The sequence below is a fragment of the Hippocampus bargibanti genome, linkage group LG10, assembly GCF_051943395.1.
Source record: "Hippocampus bargibanti isolate YZ-2025 linkage group LG10, ASM5194339v1, whole genome shotgun sequence".
NCBI classification, from domain to species: domain Eukaryota; kingdom Metazoa; phylum Chordata; class Actinopteri; order Syngnathiformes; family Syngnathidae; genus Hippocampus; species Hippocampus bargibanti.
Window position 1 is genome coordinate 15,984,955 of NC_142743.1, and position 18,102 is coordinate 16,003,056.

Genomic DNA, 18,102 nt, shown 5'->3' on the forward strand with positions numbered 1-18,102 from the left:
GTGCTCAAAGTGAACTTGCATGCGCGCGTGTCTAAGATGTTTTACTGCTTAAATTTTGTTTTACTATCGGACAATGAGTACTAGGGACTCAATGTGAACTGTTTTTAATGTTTTACAACTCCGTCGACTTTTGTCTAACGAAGTTAACTAGTCTCACCCCCCCCCCATTTAACAGACTTAAAGACTCCGTGTTTTGAGGTGTGCAAATAATTATGGTTGATGCTTATTTTCACTATTATGCATGCGTGTGATTTTGTAAAAAAAAAAAAAACTGTTCCTCTTGGTTTGTAGTGGTATAATGTGTGTTTTTGGACATAAAAAATGTAACTGTTGTAAAACTTACAGCTTGGTCTTTGGTTCGGATGTGGGAAAAACACTGTTTTAAACACTTCTCAATAGGAGATGACGCATATATTTATGTCGTGTTTACCTAACAACAAAACAATACAAATAAATGTCAAAACGTAATGTGTGCAAAACAGGCATCTACATTGTTACGGTGAGTGAGGTAGAGGCAACATTTAAAGAGCTCGTCAACTTGGGATGTCGGTTGGACGACCGCTCAGCGGGGAAAGTTCCTCGATTTCATACTGGCACGCCGCAAGTTTTCCAACTCGTGATGAGCGACCATAATCGTTCGACTGGAAAAGAGCAAATAATGTATTCGTTATGATCAACAAATCATTAATCGTGAGAAAAGGATAAAGCGAGATTGACGAACTTCAGGAAGGAGAGTTCCTTGATGAGCCCGCACACCAATACGGAGGCATCTTCTTCACGACCGGGGTGTTCAACAACTTTCTCCTTTACTTCCTGCTCTTCACTGGTGGAGACACAAACCACTCGATGCTTTTAATATTTATCAAGTAAAGACATAAATATTGAATACTAAGTATGAATTTTCTAACGGGGTTTTGTGTGTTGATGCTGAAGGGGAGTTCGTTTGTCGTTGTTTCCTAATAGATTTTGTATTCATTTTTAAAAAAATCGTATAACCGGGCAACTCCTTTAACTCATTCCCTGCCATTCCCAAATTTATTGGGAATTGAAAATATGACAGAGCACCATTCCCAAATTTGTTCGGGTTTTGTTTTTTCATGCTTGGGTGCCGATAAAGCGCTGGCCATGGCCTTTGGCAATGTTGTTTTCATTTCCTTTTTTCCATGTTAGCACTTTGTTCCAGCTTCAGCTTTTGTTAAAAAGCGCTATATAAACCAATTTGTACCCTTCTGTGACATAATCACCAAATTTAAATGTTGAATTTTTAATTTCACATGTTAGATTGATTTATGTTGCGCAGACGACCTCTGTCTGCGACCTGGGTACCCTTCCGTCATTGTCCATCTGTCTTTATCCATATTATAATTGTCCGCCATGCACATCTGTTCTCATTCTTTTATCGCATTTCCAAAGAATTTGTTCATCCCAAGGAATGTTCTAAAACATGGTTTAGTTAGTTGCAGGACCGTGACAACCTTGAATAATTAATTAAACATGAGATTCATCAGTAAGGACTCTGCATTTAAGAACCCAGAGTGAATGAACCGATACTATAATCATATTTCTTAAAGTGAACATTTGCTTACATCAACTGGATATTGTTGAGCTGTGAGTCTGAGATAAAATCAAAGCACCCAGATCCAAGGAAGTCAGTCGGGCTCATGGTGCGTGGGTGCTCTTTGTCCACAGCACCAGAACTATGCTCATCATCATGACCAGGCTGCTTGCAAAAAAATAAATAAATAAAAAAAAAAGCACAATAACAATTATTTTCAAAGAAGATGTACAATACTGTGTGGCTCGCAACAACGCAAACGTCAGATAGATTCCTAAATGGCCAAAATCACAATCACTGTCATGGCTGAACCAAGTTGCTTGATTGCATGCTTTTCTTCCACACTAACACAGTTCAAAATACAGATTTAAAATGAAATAGAATGACTGAACCTGTCTAAGGAGTAAAACAGTAAAACTCTGAAAATTCTGTTTGGAGCAGTCGTTGGTTCTTTCCGCTTTTCTGCTCGTGAAACATAAATGGAACAAAAAACTGGATAAAGAGTTTGAAATCACCGATTAAATCATTTCAATCGTACTAAATACGTACAGTAAGCTATGTCTCATGCATATGCGCTCTTTATATGAAGAATTAAGCGTTTTCAACAGGCAACTGGATCAACTACTCACCATGTCATTCGTCTCTGAGACGTCAGAGGGCGCAGCTTCACAGAGTTTGACACGGCACTCTTCTTCCTGGGCGAGAGCTGACAATGCACCTGCTTTGTCTTCGTCACGGTCCACATCACCACCACACACATCCTGCATCTTCTCATCGGTTGCTATGGCAACACACTGCACCTCCGCCTCGCAAGAAGTGAAGCTTGATGATTCACAGTCTACTTCTTCAGGATTTGGGTTCTCCAAACAACATTCCTTTTCCATTACAGGTGGGTCGGACTTCGAGAGACTTGGATCTGGACCAAAAACTGAGCCCTCTTTATCAATATGACCTTCGCCATACAAACAACTTGGCTTGCACGGCATGGCACACCGATCAGAGGGAGTGTCAGCAATTTGGATTGCTGTTTCTGGCCTGTGCGTTAACAAACCAAATGGAAAACAACTTAACGTGCTGCTTATCGGTATCATCATTACATGTTATCTTGACTTTTAGGTTTGAACAGATTAGACTTTGATTGAAGAAGAAATTGTTCACCGTGTCCCCCACCTACTGCCCGAAGACAGTTGGCATAGACAGCAGCACCTTCGCCACGATTCTTGTCAGGATAAGCGGATCGGAAAATGGATGAAGAAGAAATTCCATGACTGTCATTTTCCACTTAATTTTGAATTTTGGAGTTTCCGATGACACTAAATTTGTAAGTATCCCAAAATTGTTGTCCTTTTGAGAACGTGAGATCCACTGTCTAAATTCTGAACAGTTATTTTTAATTGAAAACCTGACAAATAATAGGCAAGGCATGGATACGAACCTGTCTGCCGCACTATCCTGACAGGAGTGAATCACTTCTTCCTCCCTCGGGTCTGCAATCACGGCCACATGGGTTGGAAGCAGTGATGATTGTAAGAGAGATGATTCAATTTCAGCTTTAATGGTGGGTATCTGCCTTACAACTTTCACTCGACTGTTCTGTCCATTGACATTCCTACTTATCTGTAAAAAACGACTTCGCTCTTTCTCCGTAAAACCACACATACCCATTCTTTTCCTCTTTTTTGTTGGTTCTTCCGTGAGTCCTGCAATTTCATCATCTTTGCTGCTTCCCATGCATTCACTGCGAGGTGCGGCTGGGCTTATTTTTTGATTTCTTACGAAATCAGACTGAAGGTTATTCTTAGTTCTCTGCTGATCTTCTAAAGCAGGTGAACACGATTCTTCAGCTTTTTCAGAGATCAACTGAAAGGCCCAATGTTGATCAGTGCATGTTTGAGAAAGCGTTTGCTCACATTTCTCTGTCAATTTTTCCTCTTCCTTGTCCATTGTGCTCTTGTTATCATCACTTAAAGGAGCAATCTGTATTTGAAAATCACAGATGGGACGTGTAACTGTTTCCTCTTGTTGCATTATAGCAATATCATTCACACTGGAATTGTCAACATTTTTGTCAGGGATGACATCTGACTTGGTCAAGTAGGACAGTGCTGCTGCCTGATCTTGCACAGAAATAACAATAGACATCTGCAAAGGGGAACAAAAAGGTCTGGCATTTATTGTGTGCCATTTTATGCTGCATCGTTCTCCATCATACAATGACAGTTTGATTTATTTCAATAAAAGTGTCTTGAAAAAAAATCTGATTACCTCTTGTTGAAAAGTATGGTCAACACCCGTAGAGAAAAGTTTGTCACATGGCATTTTTCTTATCCCAAGGGAAGGAAGATGTGGTTGATCTGAGCTGCCTTGAAAAGTGTCATATGTATGAATCAAACATAGTGATCACAGTAATCCTAACATCCATATAGTACAGCATTAACTGTTATGCACTTCCAAATTTGATCCAAAAAATGGTGCATTAGCAATCTTTACCCTTCGTTGTGGATCATTGCACTTGCTTCAGTTTTTTTTTCTTTCAAATTTTATCTTCAGGAATACACAAAATGAAGTAAAAAGGTACACTAAGTTCTACATTTGTTTGATATTTTTACAAAGCTTCCAAAAGGAATGGTGTCACATGTTGCATGGTTTTCAGTAGTCTGAAGCTAACACTGATATCACATTTATGTTTTCCTTGGGCAAATGAAGCGCTAATTACCATAGGTTTTAATATTTGGATAATTCCTAAATCTAGTTCAATAATATATAACTTAATGTACCTTGTGGATTAATTTCCCGGAGGACAACGACAAAAGGAAGTGAAACTTCACGTGACTTTAAGCGTCCACCAGAACCTGTGCCATAGGGAGAACAAATATTTTACGTCAGGAAAGATTGTATTGCGGTCAGCCGTAAAGCGCTTCTTTTGTTGCCATGGGAGACGGCTTAATGTAGGAAGTCATTCCACTGCTTGTCGAGCTTGTTTTGAAAGCTTGACGTCTGTTAACACAGCATTTTTATTTTAGTATTTTGACATTTGTTCCAGAGCAATCTTCGACAACTGTTTATATTATATCAGAACAGATCAGCTGTCGCGAAGTGTGTGAAAGGGACAAGGTAAAATATATACTTTCGAAAGGCATTAGCACCACGAAAATTGCGACGACGTGCATTACTCGACCCACCCTTGATAACTTCGTTTAAAATGCTTATTTTTAGCCAAAGTGAAAATAATCATCACCATTTTCTTTGTCGTCTGCACAATTAATTAGAAGCTACGTTTTACATATTAATAGTCGATGAGTCGAAGTCGGAACCCACCTCCCCGGGGTCAAGGGGCAGCGCGTGCCAAACAGGTAACTCCTATCAAGTCTTGAACGAGATGCCCATTTTTGTGTACCTGTTTTGTCTTCGATCTGTGGGAATTCTTTTTGATATAGATGGGGCTGCTGCTTGACCTCACCCCGGATGGGGGAATGGATGATGACATTAACGAGGAAGATCTGGAGGATGAGCTACACAATTTGATGGGAAGAGGAGGAGGCTCGCAAAGAAAAAGACAGGAAAATAAAGGTGCAATGACCAATCGATTGCCCCCCCATGTACATCAAAGTTTCATTGTACTGGCCTTTTGACCTTTTCTGGTGTTCTGATCTCTAGTTCCTGTTGCTATGGCCGATATTGAGCGAATGGCAGCTCTTTGCATGAAAGACCTGGATGAAGAGGACATGGAGGATGATGATTTGGCTGATGATGAAGATCTTTTGGTAAAACAAACATAAAATATGTGCACCCTTTTATTGCTTAATGGTATCATACACCACTTCCAATACTTTCGGAGGGGCTGTATATCGGTTTATATTAAATTGTGCGCTAGCTAACATTTTGGCATCGATACCAACTATTCCTAATACTGAAACCGGATCAATGAGGTTCTGTGTCCTATATTGTGTTCAGATAAATTAGTTCTTTGCCGTTGCCATCATAAACCCATCGATCCGTCCATCCATCCATCCATCCATCCATCCATCCATCCATCCATCCATCCATCCATCCATCCATCCATTCATTCATTCATTCATTCATTCATTCATCCATCCATCCATTCATCCATCCATTCATTTCTCCACTTCATTGGTGAGTTAGGGAACTGAAATTGAATTTTGGTTCATCCGTTTCACCCCATTTATTTGGGTTGCACTTAGGCAGTGGGATTTGGGAATGTTCACTCCAACCTTATCCTGTTGTGTCATGTGTTCCCACCCCGTTAAACTGCTCCCCTACTCCCTTGTGTTAATATTCATTTGATTTTCGAGAAAGCCGAAATCATGACAGTACACCACCCTTTACTCTTCTCCAACTGCAACACACTTATGTTGGACCCCAATGTTACCATCATGTGGAAGGATCAGAACTGTCACGATAAACCTTCAAATGGCTAGTCTTTTCACACATACAGATCAGTGACACATTCAAAACGATCCCACAACAATGGTCACAGACATATATTCTAACTACTCTGTGGGTGGATATTAAAATAGCAAGGCATGGTACTCACAGTATTACACTGACGCCACATTTCTTCCAGTAGTCCTCTGCATGTTGTGGCATAATGTGATACTACATTGAAGGGACGTATTTTATATTTGGACTTGGCTGTAGTGACCTGTAAAAATGCATGAAGCATAGATCACTTAAAAATCTAGATTACGACGGTCACTCTGGAATGAAATCAATTCCTCTGTAACGGCCATCAATTGCCCTTTTGCCCCCCTCCCGGAAACTACATGTTCAAAATGTGTGTGTTTGTTCACAGGCAGAGCTGAATGATGTTTTAGAGGATGATGAGGAAAACAGTCCTGCTCAGACATCACAGCCATCCAGAGTTAGCATGACAACCGGATCTTTTTCTCCTGCGAATTCCACTGGCGCAACTGGATTAGAATGCCGTGTATTGGAGCGCATGGAGATGTACAAGGTTGCCATCTCCAATGCAACTGCATCTGGAGAGACAAGTAAAGCTCGAAGATATGATCGTGGATTCAAGGTTTTCAAAACTGTTTTCATTTCTAACCATGTTTCATAGCTCATCATAGGTGGCTGCTTTGTTGAAGATGTAAGTTATGCTGACAGTTCACATCCTCGCCCTCTTCAGACATTGCAATCCATGCTTGCATCAGTCAGGAAAGGAAATCCAGTCAACGAGGAGGAGATGCCACCACCAGTTGCTGTCGGTGGAAAAGCCATTGCTGCAACCGGGTCTGAATCCATGAAAGAGAGACAAATGCCAGAGCACGTGGTGATTCCCTACCCTGCAGTCAATCAAAAACCTTCACGGGAGGCAGAGCCAGCAGCTCCCAACACTAAGGGGATGCAATTAGCTCCCCCCCATATCCCAGCTGCTGCCATCACAACGGGAACCCCGATGATCTCTCCACTGACACCTTGCCAGGCAACCACACAACACTCAGGTCACATACCATACTGCTCTCAGACTTCTCTCTCTTTGTATTCCTCAAGTAATGTACGGGACAATTTCACCAGTCCCTTCGTGACGGCCAATCAAAATGGTTTTCTTCTATTCTTTCAGAGGTCAAGCAAGCAGTATTCTCCCGACAGAGAGAGTACAAGTTAGCGGCCATACAAGCCAAACAGAGTGGTAACATTGACCTGGCCAAACAGCACTATGTCATTGCTAAGGTAACAAAACTAAAAGCCACATCTTATTGACATGTGTAGTTTAGTTGTACAAGATGTTTTAGACACAAGCTGATGAATATGGGCTCTCAATATACAGAATCTGGACTCTTTGGTGGAGGCCATAGATAGGAGTGAACCAGTAGACCTGAGCTTACTTCCTCCAGCCCCTGGTCAGTATGAGGACTTCATCACAATGCAAACCCCCAATATTTCTAATGTATTTTCTCATTTTCCTATATTTTCTCTGTTGTCATTCTGACAACACCACAACAGAAAAACAAGTAGAAACTCAACATTATGTTATATCAATTGTTATTTTGTAGCTTTTTCACCTTCCAATGTTCAGAAAATTAATAGATTTTTCATTCAATACAGGGTCGACCGAAAATCACATGATCTCTCTTCCGACACATAATTGGATCGGGACACCCCCATTAATCATGACCTACTGCATGATCAAAATAAAATATATTTCCTATTCCAAAATAAATAAAACAGTAGTCATGTAAATTATTTATTCTTTCTGTGTGGCGCGGTACCAAATCATCCCTAAACCTGTACCGGTCTGCGGCCGGGGGGTTGTGGACTTCTGACTTATATTGTATAGTTACTGCATTTATCACACTTTTGCTTCGAGTCATCATGGTGTGCTCTTTGATTCAACCACTTTTTTTCTAATGATTCACAGGAGACGTAGTAGACGAGACACGCGCAGCACCATCCCCTAAACAGCAAGTCACTGCTGCTCCGACAACCACACAGGAACCTCCTGCTGGTAAGTAGCCCCAATTTTTTTTCTGCTTGTTTAGCATTGTGTAATGAAGGTGCTAATGAATATTTACCTCTGTGTGTGCTTGCTCAAGGCCTTCCTGCTCCAAGCAGTCTGGCAGAAGCCTTGCAGCAAAGGATGGACATTTACAAATCAGCAGCAGACGGCGCTAAGAGCAAAGGAGATGACCGTAAAGCACGCATGCATCAGCGCATAGTAAAGGTACACGTACAGCTCAAATGTTTAGGGAGTCGGTTAACTTTAAAGCAGGTTCAAAACAATTTACATGGCACACTGTGCTGCCTTTACAGTGGATTGAAATGCTCCAGTCACATTTGAACTCATGTTAACTTATTCACTGCCGTTCACAAATTTATTCGGGACTTAAAAATATGATGTCGAGCGCCATGCCCGAATTAGTTTGGGTTTTGTTTTTTCTTGTTTGGGTACCAATAAAGCTCTGGCCAGACCTTGTGAATTATTTTTTTCCTTTTATAAGAGCAATCAATACAGGCACTGAGTAAGTGCGGCATGTCCATACCATGATGCTCTCTACCATACTTGACAGATGGATGAGCTTTTGACATCCGTGTGCCATTTTTCCTCTATACATTTGGTTGCGTTTCTCCCTACAGTTCTTTGGCTCTGTGGTACATTCAAGTGCTCTTCATCAAACTTCAAATGTGTATCAGTGTTTTTTTCAGACAGCAACAGCTTGCTCCAAAATGGCTCCACTCTTGAAAGAAAGCCATTTTGTTTCATGTTTGACATACGAGGGAACCTCAAATTTACATCTTTTCTATGTCATGAGGGTCAGTCTGTTGGGCTATTGTATTGCAAAAAATGGAGAAAACACTGACTTGTTTAAAAAAATAAGTATTTCAGGGGGCGGTGGAAGATTCATCATTTCGTGTTTTAACAGCAATACCAAGATTCCATTAAAGCACACAAAGCTGGTCGACCTGTCAACTTGTCCGATCTACCTGTACCACCAGGTATATTTCATCCACTTTGTTTTTAGTTTAACAGCGTGCGCAGATTGTATACTGTGTAAAGTGCGCATTTCTTTTCTAGGTTGTCCACCATTACAGGGCTCAGAGAGCGATTCTCAAAACTTTATGGGTGTCCTGGAAACAGCTATGAAAATAGCTAATCAAGATCCAGATGCAGAAGAAGAGGACAGTCCAAGAGAGAATGCCAGGGTAAAAAAAAACACCAACTCCTCCTCCAACAACTCGTGAATATACTGCCAAGTGCTCTAATTGATATACTGCCATGGAATTTTATTGGGCTGAATTTAGATTCCAGATAGCTGTACCGTCTGTTGTGTATTTACGCATGTATTGAATTCAGGCAATTTTTCTCATTTATTGCATCTCCATAGCAGAATCAGGAATGTCGTTTTGTTTATTTTTTTCATTCCAAATGTGTTGTTATAAACAGACAGTCACTCTTGTCATGATCATCTTTAGTTGGATCCTTCTTAATGATAATTATTTCTCCTGAAAGCAGCTCCTATATTTTGTTTTTCTACTATTTAGTTTCCTCTTCCTTTCATGCTGCTGTGAATTTGGAATTTCTCCAATGTGAGACGAATAAAGAATCTCTCTCTCTCTCTCTCTCTCTCTCTCTCTCTCTCTCTCTCTCTCTCTCTTCTTTCTTTCTTCTTTCTTCTCTTTCTTTCTTTCTTTCTTTCTTTCTTTCTTTCTTTCTTTCTTTCTTTCTTTCTTTCTTTCTCAGTCATCAGTGCGTCCATCTGCCCAGAAAGCTAAGTCTCCCACACCTCAAGCCCCGGATGGTTCCACATCACAAAAACTGGGAGCCAAAGGTATGTCGGCCGTGTAACTCCAATCCCTGGCTGCATTCCCATGCTTTGATTGCCACCCCCACCTTTTTTTTCAAATGATCATTTTAGCCCAACAGCAAGTGGATTTCCTATTACTACGGCGACAGGCTTTTTTGCGCTCTGCACTGCGCTCAAAGAAGATAAAGGTATTCCAAAGAGTGGTTTTTCTCGGGTCAATTGGGCGGCTAATATTTTTGTGTCTCTGTAGCATGTATAACCACAAGAGCATGTAAAAAATGTCTTGATAATATCTTACTTATAGAATATGGCGGCAGCAGCACAGAACCTCAGGCACGCCAAAGGACTCGACCCCATGATCGAAGCTGCCAAGTCTGGCCTTCCTATTGATATCACCAAGGTTCTAAATTTATGCATTAAACTTATGAAAGAAAAGATTGTAGTCCTTTGTATATGGCATGATATGTTTGTTTGTTACAGGAATAACGGAATGTGTGAGTTATACCAAAAACAATAGCACATGTGTTTGCACACATCATCTACTGTATTTCCTCTATGTTGTGGGGGATATATCCCACAGAACTGATTTCATTTGGTTTGGTCTCACCTTTTGTTTCTTGGAACTCACAGGTTCCTCTCTGACTCTGAGGCGCAATGTAATTATAAAACAGAATATTATTCCTGCGCCTCTGTTCCTTTGCTTTTAGTATTCATAACTTGTAATCGAAAGTGGAAAGTTGATTTGACATGGGTGCATGTGTCTTATTTTTATCTGTTCGGCACTATAAATTAGGTTTAAAAAACGTCTGCCTTTCTTTATGCAGAATACACTGTTGTCAGATCATTGTGCAGCATTGTCTTATGTTTTAAATGTCTACTAATGTCTCTTTTTAATCATATTTGTACTCGTCTCAGATACCCAGTCGTCCAAACTGTGAGGATGACTTCATACTGGTTCGTTCTCGTACATCTCCCCTTTCTCCTCGTACCACTGAGCAGTACCATGGCCTCATGGATCTTTTGCAAAAGCAGCATGAGGTTGGTATTGACATTTTGTGTCACTCGACAGCAGATCAAACATTCATACAAAAAACATGCACAAAATTGTTGGCAACCCTGTGTTAATGAAAGAAAAACTAAATATCAGGCTTAAGGGTCCCATCATTTTCATCCAGGCCTACAGTATGTAATGAATTTATTACTTAAAAATTACTATCTTGAAACACAATTTAAAAAATAGCTATGGCTGATTTGAATTGGAAAAATGTAAAAAAAAATATTTTTATTATTGTCAGATTTAACTTACTGTATGCGCTGCTCACCCGCAGAAAAATGTGTCCTGTGACTGTAAAGAGTTTTGAAAGTCATTATTATTATTATTATTATTATTATTATTATTATTATTATTATTATTATTATTATTATTGTTAGTGTTGTTATTATGTGGCCACTTTGGGTTTTCTTGTCATCAACAGACCAACAGTTTTAGATATGTTGAATTATGTAATTGTGGATCCAATCTTTTCCACTGCATCTGTTTCTTTCTTCAACTTCATCTCCAGAAATGTCTGAGTCAATCACAACAGTTCACACTCATGGGCAATGTTGGCGAGGCTCTCAAGTAAGGAGATGTTTTTCAAATCTTTCTTTTCATATATTTATTATTATTATTGTTGTTGTTGTTATTGTTATTGTTAGTGCTGCTGTGTTACTTCCGGGTAGAGTGAACGCTGGTGAAGATGGGCTGCCGCTGCTCACCCGCACAAAAAAAAAAAATCCAGTGACTGTTAAGTGTCCTGGAGAGTTTTGAAAGTTAGTGTGTTAGTGGTAGCGATTTTGCACCATGAGGAAAATTCTGTGGCCTGCTCCGATTGAGAACCACTTATATCATATTGAAATATGTTTCACAAAATTTGGATGCTTGAACAGATGCTGCAGTTTCTTCATTTGCTTTATTTTCTCCAAATAAAGAGGTTTATTAATTTTTCGAGGCTGAACATTTTGAAATGTTATTTCTTGTGCCTTTATTGATAAATAGTCTAATAAAACTAATTAGACTACTTTCGGTCTTCACATCTAGAGTCAGGTCCCGACTATTGTGCAAAAACTGTATTTGTGCCCTAGGGCTGTGCCTGTCTCTCTCCAGGTGTGAAAGGCTTGTAGAGGACTCATTCAAAAACTTAGAGATACTGAAGAATTCCTACACCAAGGGCCAGCCGGTACCAAAGTGTCACACGGAGGAGAAGACCTTCAGTGTTGTCAAGTCAGTAGCAAACCCCTAGCAAACATTCACATTCAATACAATTTGTCTACTCCCTGTACATCTTTGGTTTGATTGTGTTTCACAAAAGATAAAAGGTGATCCGAAAAAATCCACAATGCATACCATTTGAAGTGTAATGTGGTTTGGATGTAACTATTACAGTAATTCATGTGGAAAAGTCTTTTATTCTTAAATTAGATAAGATTTACACTTTTTCATTTATCCTTATTGTAATACTATTAATGTTTGGTTCATTGTTTGGATAATGGATGGATGGTTCATCCATGCCAGCGTATTTAGTTGCGTGTCAAGTGACTATTCATATTGTTGTGAGACACCTTTTGACTCATTTTGTGAAGTCGTTGATTCACAGTCACTCGCTGTGACAGATTGTTCTTGGGCTTAGGCACCGAGCTGGTAGCTAAAGGACTAATTTCACAGTCTGACTTGTTTGGATTACGGTGTTGTTGACTAATGTATGTCACTCATACTGGGCTCAAGACACCGTTCTGTCTCTGTAGAAGCTACCCCAATTTGACTCCCAATGAAATGATACTGTACATCATCAGAGGCATCAACTTACCAGTTCCCTCTGGTAGGCAGACTTCCTGGATATCTGCTCCAAAGGAAATTGCATGTGAATTTACACCTCCGTCCGTCTCTTCCTTAAGGTGTCTCGCCTAATGATCTGGATGCCAGCGTGAAGTTTGAGTTTCCTTTTCCCAGTGTGGTAAGGTGCTGTCAAATCAAGAGAGAAAGGAAGCAAAATATGGTGTTATTTAATAATATCCCTTTACGCATTAACAGGAGGAGGCGCAGAGGGACAAAACCAGCACAATAAAAAGTACGAGCAGTCCAGAGTTTAAAGAGCAGTTCAAACTCAACATCAACAGAGCACATCGAGGATTTAAACGAGTCATCCAGTCCAAGGGCTTCAAATTTGAAATAATCCACAAAGGGTACGAATCAGAACTGCTTCGAGATTAACGTTCAAAAGATTTCTTTGACATGATGTTCTGCATGTTTACAGAGGCCTCTTTAAAACAGACAAGGTTGTGGGCACAGCTCAACTAAAGCTTGAGGGTCTCGAAAACCACTGTGACATCAGAGAGATAATAGAGGTGAGCTGAGTCCTCACTTTGCAGAACTGCATGAACACCATTGCTGCATTTACACCTTCGGGACTATGTTGTTGATGTGAACCGTGATTTGTCTGTGGAGTTATCTTTGAATTTACATTTGGACAAAAATCTTTCTAAATTTCTCTGTCAAACCAGACAGTAAATGTGTGAAGTACTGACTTGATGTGTTGGCTCTGAAAAAATACGGTGCCATGCACGTTCGCATCTGAAAAGTAGTCACAGTTGAACATTTCCCGCAATTTCTGATGCGACATCTTCTTACCAAAATGGGGAGTTTCAAACTTTATTATAAATAAATAAAAAAACCAGACCTCACATGGACACAAGTCTTTACAGCCTTTGCACAGTACTGTACTTTGTTGTTGCACCTTTGGCAGTAATTACAGCCTTGTGTCTTTTTGAATAAGTTTGGCACTAATATCTTTGAGCAGTTTCACACATTCCTCTTTGCAGCACCTCTCAAATTCTATCCGCTTGGTTGCGGACTGTCTCTGCTCAGCTATTTTCAGGACTTTCCAGAGATGTTCAATCAGATTTCTGAGCTGTGGCTGGGGCACTCATAGACATTCGCAATGTTGTCTTAAAGCCACTTCTTGTTTGTCTTGGCTGCGTGCATTTTCCTGCTACTCTGGGAGTAGTTTTTCATATACAATGTCTACGTAAATTGTTGCGTTAATGTTTACATCACTCCTGACAAGTCTCCCAAATCCCCTGCAGCATGATGCACCACTATACTTGAGTATAGTGATGCAGCTATTGAATATTTTGGTATTCGGACAATCTACCGACTCATTTGGTTTTGTGTGTAAAAAAAATTGGTTCGGCACTTTTTTGTATTTGTTGAGAATGGAAGCCACTGTGCTCATTGAAACTTTTGATGCAGCAGATCTTTTTTTTCTGTGCACTTTGTCAGATTTGTGCCTCAGGTTTATAGGCAATTTCTTTGACTTCATGCTTGGTTTGTGCTTTGAGATTACATATACAATCTCTGTACTCTGACTGCATGAACAGCCCGGGTTGATGCTTCTGACATTTGGCTTGAGTGAATTTTCTGGTACTCCCATAAATGCCAGGTGTCTCTTCCACTCGTTACGGGCGGTAGTTCAAGTGATGCTATCTACAGCACTCTATTCCTTTCTCCTTTATTAATTTCTGAAGCCATTTATACCATTCATACATATGTCGACGTGCAAACAAACGTGAAATCAGAATCAGAATCATCTTTATTGCCAAGTATGTAGAACACACAAGGAATTTGTTTCCGGTAGAACACGCTGCACTAGTATCGTCGTCAAAAAAACTGCTAAGTGGCACTATACAGTTCCATTTTGATGAATGATTTGTTTGTTCTAGGTGATGGATGGACGTAAAGCCACAGGTGGCAAGCTAGAGGTGAGAGTGAAGATCAGAGAGCCCATATCCGGGGTAGAACTTCATCTGACGAGAGAAAAGTGGCTAATCCTTGAACCGGTTTCCCCTCTCTCACCTCCAGAGAGACAAAAAGAGAGGGTGAGTCACCGAACTTGTTTTGCTGTCTAAGCAAGCCTTTCCTTGTGCTCCTTTCCTGCTTATTACTGATGGAAGATTCTCACCGTTAATGTGAATGAGTGTACGAGTCTCTTGGGCTCCGTGCTGAAGAGCATCATTCATATGCACTGTCAGTGAGGGTCTCTTATTGTGCATTACTTAAGTAGAGGGTTTACTTTAAAGGTTTTGTGGACATAGATGACCATTTTCTATTCATGCAGAAGAACCTAATAATGCTCATATATTAGGCCATTTCAACAACTTTGCATGTGTTTTAATGTGTCAGGATCCATCTCCTCGATCTAAACATGAACTGAGCCAAAGGAGCAGCCGCTCCAGCAGCTCTCCTCCTCAGTATAAACTGCACAGCTTTAGCCTCCTCAACTACGATAAGGAACGATTAGAGAGAAAGGTACTATTATTTATATGTTTAACATTGTATAATATCACATTTCATTTCTTATCGCGAACTGCGTCGTCCTCCTCTCAGATTGCAGAGTACAAAAAGAACAGACGGGATGCCCCATCTGATGTTATCCATCAGCACAGGGAGGTCACACACAGGCTTCAGTGGCAAAAAGCGCAGCTGGAGCGAGCCTCTCCTGCTCTGCTCTCGGGTAAGCCACAAACATATGATTCATGTAAAAAAAAACAGAAATGTAACCCACATTTTCCTCTATGATCAGAGTATGAAAATGTACTGCGGCGCTTCACTCAAGGACTCGCTGACTCTGTCAAGAAATTCTCAACTCAAGGCAATAGGGTGAAGGCGGGGTCAGGGTTGACTGCTATTCAAACATGAAGTCCACCAGTTACTTACAGTCTCTCTTCATGTGAATGAATCTATAGGACGCTGCCAAAGATGCTCTAAGCAGGCTGAAGATGGTCGAGACTGAGGTGAGGGTTTCTCTGTAGCGTATGGCAAATACATTGTACGCTCTCTTTGGATAATCACATGTGAAAAGGGTTGATCTTGTTTGTCTATTTCATTCTTCAGCTGGAATCACTGAAAAGGAAACGCTCTGGATAAGGAAAGACTGGGTTGGCTGAAGTACTGTTGTCTTTTCTCTTTTTACTCATGTATGTACACAGATACAAACACTTGAGCGCTCTGCTTTCAAGCCATTGACATGGTTCTTTGCTGTACATCCAAGACGAACGCCTGGGAGCCACTTGTGCTTTGTCCATTTATATTTTTGTGGAAAAAGAAAACCCCACATAAAATGAAACCTTGCTAAAAATAAATAACAGAATAGTTTTATATGAAAGGAAAAACAGGAGAGGGTTGCTCTACAGAATACCTTCTCAAAAATCCGGACGTTTGTCTAGTTTGAAGCACGCATAACCAAAATGTGTACCGGTATGTGCTTGACTAATAATATGAGGTGTTTTAGCAGTTATCCTTCTTATTTTGTGGGTGTAATGGATCCTAAACCAATCTTTCTGATCCAATGTTCATAGATTACAGTACTCTGATGCATTTGGAGTGGCGTAATGCGAGAGTAAAAAAAAAAAGGGGGGGGGCAGAGGGTTTTGGGCCACCACAACCTACATCCTATAAAGAGGGATTAGCATTGGTTTCACCAAGGAGACAACAAGAACAGACATAGGTTGCCTTTGGTTTTTGCAGGAACGGGGAAGTGTTAACAGTGTGCCTTGAATGTAGTAGCCGCTTAGCGCTGCCTTCAACATCATCCACTTGCTCTTTCTTTGTTGCCTCCTTCATCTCCTCCGTCTTCACACTAATTCCTTCACATATATTCAGAGATTACTCAGAGTTACACATGGCTCCGGTTGGATTTTCTTCCAAGACTTCCACAGAGTTAAGCCCCCCGCGCCGTCTCATAGAAAATAATTAACAGCTGCTAACGCTTTTACTCTGGATTTATTCTGACAAATCCTGACCGCAGCCGGCAATTTAAAACAAACGTTTTTGTTTGTTCATCTCCTAAATAATTCTGGAGAAAGGTGAATGTAGCCCTTCCGGTTTCTCAAATGGATTACTCTTGAATTTATCAAATAAATACTGTAAATACATGAGAATAATAAAAATAATACCTTAAACTAATGGCGTTGAAGCACTGTATAATTACTTTTTGCATAAATAATTGATCAATCATTTAACATGTGTTAAACAGTTTTATTGCATCAGTAAACTAGCTCCAGCCTGGCATATCAACTTGAAGTATTAATATATTTTACTTCTGTTGTCTTATGCCACATGTTTTTAACGCTACATCACTTCAAAACACACAAACACAACCTGATATGCGACCCAGGCTTCCTTCTTCAGTAATCAATGTGGATTTTGGATGGTTTGAGTTGGGCAGGATGATATATATATATATACATATATGCATGCATGTGTGCGTGCATGTGCGCCTGTCTGTAATCAGGCTACACTCCATTGAAAGAATGAGTTTATCGGAAAGCGGTGTGTGCTATTGTTTGAGAATACAGCTTTTTTTTAGATCTGAATCAGTGTTTTATTCCTCTTGGCTTGGTTTTGTTGAATGAATCACTTTTATTCTGTTCTTTTGTGTAGGGGCAATCAGAATGACATACTATTTATATACCGAAAGACAGCATTTAATTCTCTCTTTTTTCAAATGTTTGTCATTGTGTTTGTGCAATACAAAGTGGGAATGAATCAATGCCTTTATGTTTTGTCCAAGGTTTATTCTGAATAAACGGTAAACTCTGTGTTTGTCACTACACTGTGTATATGCTAGTTGATGACATCTTTTTTCTGTGTTTCATGGCAAGCACATCCTTTAAAAGTCATAAGCAGCCATCATGTTTCGCCATTAATTTTATTTTTTAGGGTAGCCAGCGTGGGGATTTAACGCACACACACACATAGACACACACATGCGCGCGCGCGCGCGCGCGCACACACACACACACACACACACACACACACACACACACACACACACACATACACACATTTACTGCATGTGTATAAAATTTATTGGCATTGTTCCTTGGATTACTGTCTATAAAATGCAGTTCATAAAAAAAGACATCATGATAATGTCTATTTTGTTGATGTGCTGTGTGTATTTTTAATGTACCCGTGTGTGCTGAAAGATTGGGAAGCATTACACGTGTGCACTATAGTCCATATAATACAGCGATATTATAATTTTCTTTCATTGGGAGAACATTCTTCCAATTGTCTGGGGAAACAAAAGGCTTTGGTGTTATGCAAATAACGGCTTTGAATTTGAAATTTCCCCTGACAAAGGGGCTAAAAGAAAAAAGGGAGGGGGATGGAGCGCGGCTACAGTAAGATGGAGCGATCACGTTGGCGAAAGCATTGGGTGGGCGCGGCTAACTAGG

The 18,102-nt window shown here is 40.2% G+C and overlaps 2 protein-coding genes across 7 annotated transcripts; one reads left to right on the forward strand and one right to left on the reverse strand.

Annotated features, from left to right (window-relative positions):
* Nucleotide 1: 1 nt before the first annotated feature.
* On the reverse strand, nucleotides 2-12,737 carry LOC148892666 (uncharacterized). 4 transcript variants are annotated; one of them, XM_089005481.1, is made up of 9 exons: nucleotides 12,672-12,737; nucleotides 6,111-6,218; nucleotides 4,333-4,407; nucleotides 3,821-3,918; nucleotides 2,991-3,697; nucleotides 2,185-2,590; nucleotides 1,587-1,720; nucleotides 722-823; nucleotides 2-641 (listed from the first exon to the last, which is right to left on the reverse strand). In XM_089005481.1, the coding sequence occupies exons 4-9, from the start codon at nucleotides 3,872-3,874 to the stop codon at nucleotides 563-565; spliced, it is 1,482 nt and encodes a 493-aa protein (XP_088861607.1). In that variant the 5' UTR covers nucleotides 3,875-3,918; nucleotides 4,333-4,407; nucleotides 6,111-6,218; nucleotides 12,672-12,737; the 3' UTR covers nucleotides 2-562. The 4 variants fall into 4 exon arrangements, with proteins under 4 accessions (XP_088861607.1, XP_088861608.1, XP_088861610.1 ...); XM_089005482.1 differs by lacking the exon at nucleotides 12,672-12,737 and adding an exon at nucleotides 8,095-8,171; XM_089005484.1 differs by lacking the exons at nucleotides 6,111-6,218; nucleotides 12,672-12,737 and having other exon boundaries at nucleotides 2,991-3,042; nucleotides 3,217-3,697; nucleotides 4,333-4,401.
* cc2d1a (coiled-coil and C2 domain containing 1A) lies at nucleotides 2,990-17,472 on the forward strand. Of its 3 annotated transcripts, none has more exons than XM_089005479.1 (28): nucleotides 4,513-4,669; nucleotides 4,849-4,908; nucleotides 4,993-5,125; nucleotides 5,213-5,319; nucleotides 6,369-6,599; nucleotides 6,708-7,023; nucleotides 7,143-7,252; nucleotides 7,350-7,422; nucleotides 7,941-8,027; nucleotides 8,116-8,243; nucleotides 8,944-9,016; nucleotides 9,096-9,223; nucleotides 9,762-9,849; nucleotides 9,937-10,013; nucleotides 10,130-10,225; nucleotides 10,741-10,863; nucleotides 11,388-11,446; nucleotides 11,972-12,088; nucleotides 12,610-12,683; nucleotides 12,760-12,818; nucleotides 12,896-13,047; nucleotides 13,119-13,209; nucleotides 14,584-14,739; nucleotides 15,044-15,169; nucleotides 15,248-15,374; nucleotides 15,444-15,520; nucleotides 15,607-15,654; nucleotides 15,755-17,472. In XM_089005479.1, exons 2-28 carry the CDS (start codon nucleotides 4,852-4,854, stop codon nucleotides 15,785-15,787), a joined length of 2,946 nt encoding a protein of 981 aa, XP_088861605.1. In that variant the 5' UTR covers nucleotides 4,513-4,669; nucleotides 4,849-4,851; the 3' UTR covers nucleotides 15,788-17,472. The 3 variants fall into 3 exon arrangements, with proteins under 3 accessions (XP_088861606.1, XP_088861605.1, XP_088861604.1); XM_089005478.1 differs by having other exon boundaries at nucleotides 4,514-4,669; nucleotides 4,825-4,908; XM_089005480.1 differs by lacking the exons at nucleotides 4,513-4,669; nucleotides 4,849-4,908 and adding an exon at nucleotides 2,990-3,113.
* The last annotated feature ends 630 nt before the right edge of the window (nucleotides 17,473-18,102 follow it).